Source organism: Setaria italica, chromosome II (genome assembly GCF_000263155.2).
Source record: "Setaria italica strain Yugu1 chromosome II, Setaria_italica_v2.0, whole genome shotgun sequence".
NCBI classification, from domain to species: domain Eukaryota; kingdom Viridiplantae; phylum Streptophyta; class Magnoliopsida; order Poales; family Poaceae; genus Setaria; species Setaria italica.
Window position 1 is genome coordinate 43,427,992 of NC_028451.1, and position 6,146 is coordinate 43,434,137.

Sequence of the window (6,146 nt, forward strand, 5' to 3'; positions counted from 1 at the left end):
AGCGTGCATCGGAATTCGGAATCGGATGAGCCGACGGTGACCGAATTGGGTCCGTGTCGGAAAAGCACTGAACTGGGATACGAGGCGCAAACTTCGACACTGTCACATCAGGCTAATTAAGAGAATTAAATATAAACTAATTATAAAACTAATTGCAGAATTTTGTGCTAATTCGCGAGACGAATTTATTAAGTCTAATTAATTCATCATTAGCAAATGGTTATTGTAGCACCACATTGTCAAATCATGGACTAATTAGGTTTAATAGAATCGTCTCGAGAATTACACTCCATCGTCTCGCGAATTACACTCCATCTGTATAATTAGTTTTGTAATTAGTCTATGTTTAATACTCCTAATTAGCATCAAACATCCGATGTGACGATCTAACACCCCCTAAAGCCAAACAGACTATGAAATTCGGATTACAGATTCCGATTCCTACATTCGTTTTCCGTTAAATCTGACCACGAATTGGATTGGGAATTATTCAGCGGCATTTTCCAACGAAACGGAGCAAAAGATAAAGGCTTCTTGGAGTGGACTTCAAATTTAATCATACAGTGAATTTAACACGAGCAAACTCTAATATATTTGTTTCACTTCTCGTATTTACATATGGTCTACAGAACCACGCATGATCACATCAAGTGATCTGGAAACAGGCTTGGAGATTGTATTGTGCAGACTACAGAATTACAACAATAGCTTCGTCGAACTATAAATTGACCAGAGATTCAGAGGAGGAGCATGGCAATGGATAAAAGCACGGTGCATTCTTGCATCCTGCCACTGTATTCCATCGTTCTTGCCTCGGCCAGAATATCCTACTACTGCATCAATGATCAACGGAGGCGTCTTTGCAACATGGGGGAGAACTGAATCTGGCAAGAAGCTCCACATGACACTCCAAAATGAGGTGCATTCTTGCATTCACTTAGAAGCAGCGGCCTCCACATTTCCCCCCTCTACATGGAAGCCTTTGATGCATTGCTTACCATGCGAGTTAAGTCTTGGACAACTTCAGACATTGGTGGTCTAAATTCTGGTTCATGCTGCACAAGAAGGCTCAAGTTAGTCGCACTGTCTATCTTGATGCAAAGAGATGTCAGATTTAAGATCAATTGCTTTACCTGAATGCAGCGGCTAATAATGTCAGCAAAACGCGACAATGCCTTTTCAGAACATTGTCCTTGAATGGAAGGATCGACCATCTTTGCTATGGCATCAATATCATAGAGCTGAGAAGTGGCCCATCGCACCAGATGCTGTTCAGCGCGTGGACGTGAGCTGCAATTCCATCCCATGTCAAATATTGTTGAATTGGCTGGATCAGATATCATCTTTAAGAAAAATAAACCTGCCAGACTGCCAGATGAGTGTGAAAAACGGATTTGTGTTGTTTATTTAAAATGTTACCTGTCATAAGGTTTACGCCCTGTTAGAAGTTCCAACATGACAACACCGAAGCTGTAAACATCACTTCGATCACTTACGGATCCAGATTCATGCACCTCAGGAGCTTCATAATGGAATAAGGTGCGGCCAGACAACTGACATACAAAGAAGCACAGGCTTTATGAAAGATGAAAATAATAGCATTCATTCCCTTGTCATGAAAACATTGGTTAGCCAGTATTCACTACTTTGAAAATAACTAGTGAACTTCTATGAAATCAATGTATCATAACCAAACTCAAAGAATAACATTGTCAATGCAACTTTAAATTACAGCATCAAAACATCAAGAAAACAAATAGCTCTATACCATTCGAAATGATTATAAAATGAAAGGAGAAAACCAGCATAACAGCAGATAAAGAAGCAATAAGCTAGAAAAACATAGCACAACAGCCCAAAAGTGTCATGGCATCATGCATGTTTAAAGCTGTGTCTAGCTTGACATTTGTTTTAACATATAATTTTGAGTTAGATATTTTTATGTGGCCAATACAAGCCTGTTTCCAGAGACTTAACTAGCATACACTAGACAGGTTGGGCACCCAGGTCATCAGGACTCGGATAACATAAACGACATCACCTGAAGTTTCAACTATCCTTATGAAAATCTAATACCAAAATATCATCATTACCAGTAGGAACTTAGAATATATCTGTAATGGTTGACTAAGCGATCACTGGAATCCCCAGTGTTTGAACAGAAAAGGTTGTACTCTTCATATTTGCTTTCTATAAAAGCAGGGAGAATCCTTTATCGAAAAAATATCATCATTAACATTAATTTACCTGAGATACTGATTTTGATGCTAATGATGCAAGGCCAGATTCAGAAATATGCACAACTAAGGTGCTGTTCAGAAGAACAACAGATGGTTCAAAATTCTGATGTACAATTGGTGGTTGGCAACCATCATGAAGATGTCTGCAAAAAATGATATGAATAGCACTTTCAGACAAAACTCAAACAAAATAAGACGGAGCAAACTATTCTGCTTACTGTAATGCTTTTGCTGCCCCAACAGCAACTTGGAGGCGAGCATTCCATGATAATGGCTTGCTTGAGTCATCTAAATAATGGAGCTCATCATGTAGGGTCATCTTGCTACAGTGCTCGTAGACAAGTAATCGCTGCTCAAACTCCGCACAGTATCCAACAAGCCCAAGTATGTTAGGATGCCTGAGTTCAGAAATGCTGACAACTAGCTCAAGAAAGGCGTCCACTGGTACTTTTGAGTTAAAAGCATCTATCGCCAAAACTTCAAGTAGCTGCTTACAAAATGAGTTTCACAATTTCAGAACTGATGATTGTATCGTCAACATACATGAAAAAAGAATTTCATCAAATTTCACTGCACCATTTACCTCTCCATCAGGAAGCTCTGCCAGATATACCTTACCAAACCTGCTATCTCTTATGAAATTTTCCTCACTGAAACTATTGGTATATTGTTGAAGGGATGCAATGGAAAAGGACTTGACAGTACTTGTCAAGTCTACCTTTCCAACTGAAGGTACTCTTCCCTTTCTAGTGCGGACACTGGGATTGACGATGACCTTTTCTGTACGCAGTGCAACAGGTTGCATAGGATGCAGCTGTTCCTCAACAAGATTATCAGCCTTTTTCATATCAATTACATGCTCTTTTGGCTTCACTGTGACAACCCCAGGAGCAGCTGCCATGCATGCGTTCATATTAACTTTCATACATTCAAACTTGCAATACACTGAAATAATACTTCTGATTTCTGATACTATTGAATTTCAACTCATTTACCTGCCATCGATGAGTCTGACTTTTGCCCATCTCTCGCATCATAAACAACATTTGAAGCTGCTGCAAAACATTCTTTAAAATGTAAATGATCGAGGAAAATACAGACCCAGCTATGCAGTAAATCTTTCAAGTTTTCCTGTATTCAAACTTGCAAGGCAGTAAAAATGGTGATACTGGTATTCATTTTTCCTAGCTTTGAAGTCATTCACCTGATGTTGGCATTTTTAACCTATGCTCCTCCTTTGCGTCAGAAATAACATGGGAACCTGCTAATAAATTTTCAGATGTCAAAACTAAGGAGCAAGATCAGAGAGAAATCAAAGACGGATGATAGAATTTTGGGTGTCAAGTGACAGAAACGGAACCTTTCCCAACATTATTCTCGTGTTTTACTGGTGACTCCTTGATTTCTGCCACTTCCTTGATTTTAGGCTCTCCAAGCTTCTGAGGCACCCTTCCTATCTTGCTTTTGGTATAAATGTCATCCCTTGACTTTCTTTCTTTGCACTTGGATAAACAGTACATGGCCATTAGCACAATAACTACTGCTGATACCACTCCTGTAAGGATATATCCAACTAATTTGATTGTAGATACAGTATGTTTTCCCGATCCTGGAGTACTTCCTCCTGGAACACTAGAAGAGGTTGAAGGTTCTTTTGTGGGGACATGCCTAGCTGGAGGCGAGACTGATGGTAATGGTGTTGGCGCCGCAGGAGGTTGTGCGGATGGGGCTATGCTGGTATTGAATGGGTTCCCATCCTTCCTGTGCAGTAAAATAAATTATATGAGCATTGTGAACCCATAAAGAAACTAATTATATGAGCTTAGTCAAGGAGGATCTTGTAAGTTCTTACTTAAAGTTTGGCAAGTTGAGTAACTTCACAGGCACTGGACCAGAGAAAAGATTGTTTTCTATGTTCCTGTCGAATTAAATCAGTTGTGATAAGAAAACCAGAAATTTCATTTCATTGAAAGGCCAATTCAGATGCCCTTCGAGAAAAGATAAGACATAAAAACTATAATTGAATGAGCATACAAATCTTGGAAAGGTAGATCTTGCAACACATCAAGGGTTCCGGTTAGTTGATTGTTCTGAATATGCCTGTGATGGTTGTGGTATAAAATTAGGCAATTCACATTAGTTAAAACTTCATATCCCAAAAGATAGTGGAAAAGGCATCAATACTCACAGGCTAGTCAATGCTGTCAAATTTCCCATTGAAGGTGGCAGCGGACCGGTCAAGTTGTTAGAAGAAAAATCTCTAATCAAGAAAGTTGATTGACATTACTAACTCACTTCAAATTATCAGTTAGTGGTAGTATAGAATAACACTGTAAACCAAGTCAGTGTGTTCTCACAAATTTGCGAGTCCAGTGAGTGCTAAAAATACATCTGGTATATCTCCAGACAATTGGTTGTTATTGAGTGACCTGCAAATGAAAGAACGCAGGAGGGACAGTTTGAGAAACCATCATGGAAGTCTTAATTTTCTGAAGGCCTGTGAATTTCTATTGGCAATAATATACTTACATGCTTGTCAAAAGTGTAAGTGATGACAATGTACTTGGGAGGCTACCACTTAGCTGGTTAGCTGAAAGGAAACTGTGATTGACAGAAAGGGCTTAGTAAAAAAAATAGCCATGAAGGTGAATGGAAAAAGAGCAATGGAATGCTCGGACAAACGTACAATTTCTGCATTGTGACTGGTAGACCATCTGGTATGGTTCCGCCAATATTATTGTTGCTAAGATCCCTAAATGAGGTAGCAAATCAGGAAGTGTTAAGCACCAACTTGATAGAATATCACGAACTAAGAACCAGACAGACTGGCATCTCAAACTCTACACATAATCAGCTTACAAGGTGATTAATGATGTGAAATTCCCCAAAGTGTTACCCAGCTGTCCACCCAAACTTGCACCGCTGAGAATTCTGCAAGAAAAATATGCTACATTGTTCAGATCACCAATTAAAGGGGGTCATTGAGTAGAAAAGTTGAAGGAAAAATACATGAGGACTGATCATACATGGAGGTAATATTTGAGGCCACGCATGAAACACCCTGCCAACCCTCATTGCAGGGGTCACCGCCATTTGTAGTCCAATTAGGCAGCTGTGGTGCTCCAAGCGCAGTGTACAAGCCATTTATCGCAAACACTGATAAACACAACAAAAGCACACGATATAAGGTACCAAAAAATAAAATACGTGCATTATCCCGTTTGCTTTAAGTAAATTATTATATGATATAAAAAGATGCAAACAATCTAGTGTCCTGCATGAACTTATGAAACCAATATCATATTTACAGCGCACTTACGAATACTGTATTTAAGAAAATTGTAGCAAGTATCGAGGAGGATAATCTAGTGTCCTGCATGAACTTATGAAACCAATAATCATATTTACAGCGCACTTACGAATACTGAATTTAAGAAAATTGTAGCAAGTATCAAGGAGGATAATACAGACCGTCTTGCTCGTAAGTGTAGGGCTGACAGCACGGTAACGCGGAGAGTAGCAACAAGATGGCGGCCGAAGCAACCAGGGGCGGCGGGGACACCCGCAGCACGCGCGCCGGCTTGCTCATCGCCACGACCTTATCCCTTCAGCAATCCCCCAACGCGGGCATGAGCTGACGAGCGACCCCAGTGGATGAAGGTGGCAAACTCGGTCACGTTACTCTGCTCTTTGGAAACAATGATCAATAATGAGTCCCTGAGGATTCCAGCCTGGGGTCAAAAAAGGGAGGGAACAGTAAGAACACAGGGGACAAAGAAACGAGCGGCGCACGAGAAAGTAAACAATGCTGATGCCGGAAGATTCTTGCAACCGCGAAAACCGGCAAAAATTCCGCAAGAAACTCACAACATTGGGGGGGGGGGGGGGGGGGGGGGGGGGGGGGCG

General features: G+C 40.5%; 1 protein-coding gene across 6 annotated transcripts in view; it reads right to left on the reverse strand.

The window, feature by feature from the left end:
• Window positions 1-524: 524 nt before the first annotated feature.
• LOC101764537 (protein STRUBBELIG-RECEPTOR FAMILY 3) overlaps window positions 525-6,146 on the reverse strand; it is a 6,297-nt gene continuing 675 nt past the window's right edge. The window contains exons 2-19 of one of the 6 annotated variants that reach the window (XM_022824415.1): window positions 5,712-5,923; window positions 5,267-5,396; window positions 5,100-5,171; window positions 4,927-4,992; window positions 4,770-4,841; window positions 4,598-4,669; window positions 4,429-4,500; window positions 4,275-4,340; window positions 4,093-4,158; window positions 3,601-4,001; window positions 3,445-3,504; window positions 3,236-3,295; window positions 2,824-3,134; window positions 2,459-2,727; window positions 2,248-2,383; window positions 1,420-1,553; window positions 1,134-1,290; window positions 525-1,055 (exon numbers count right to left, since the gene is read on the reverse strand). In XM_022824415.1, coding sequence (XP_022680150.1) covers window positions 969-1,055; window positions 1,134-1,290; window positions 1,420-1,553; window positions 2,248-2,383; window positions 2,459-2,727; window positions 2,824-3,134; window positions 3,236-3,295; window positions 3,445-3,504; window positions 3,601-4,001; window positions 4,093-4,158; window positions 4,275-4,340; window positions 4,429-4,500; window positions 4,598-4,669; window positions 4,770-4,841; window positions 4,927-4,992; window positions 5,100-5,171; window positions 5,267-5,396; window positions 5,712-5,829 — 2,349 coding nt within the window. In that variant the 5' untranslated portion in view covers window positions 5,830-5,923 and the 3' untranslated portion in view covers window positions 525-968. Of the gene's footprint in view, window positions 1,056-1,133; window positions 1,291-1,419; window positions 1,554-2,247; window positions 2,384-2,458; window positions 2,728-2,823; window positions 3,135-3,235; window positions 3,296-3,444; window positions 3,505-3,600; window positions 4,002-4,092; window positions 4,159-4,274; window positions 4,341-4,428; window positions 4,501-4,597; window positions 4,670-4,769; window positions 4,842-4,926; window positions 4,993-5,099; window positions 5,172-5,266; window positions 5,397-5,711; window positions 5,972-6,146 lie in introns of all 6 variants that reach the window. The other 5 variants (XM_022824416.1, XM_022824417.1, XM_022824414.1 and 2 more) reach the window with 5 other exon arrangements.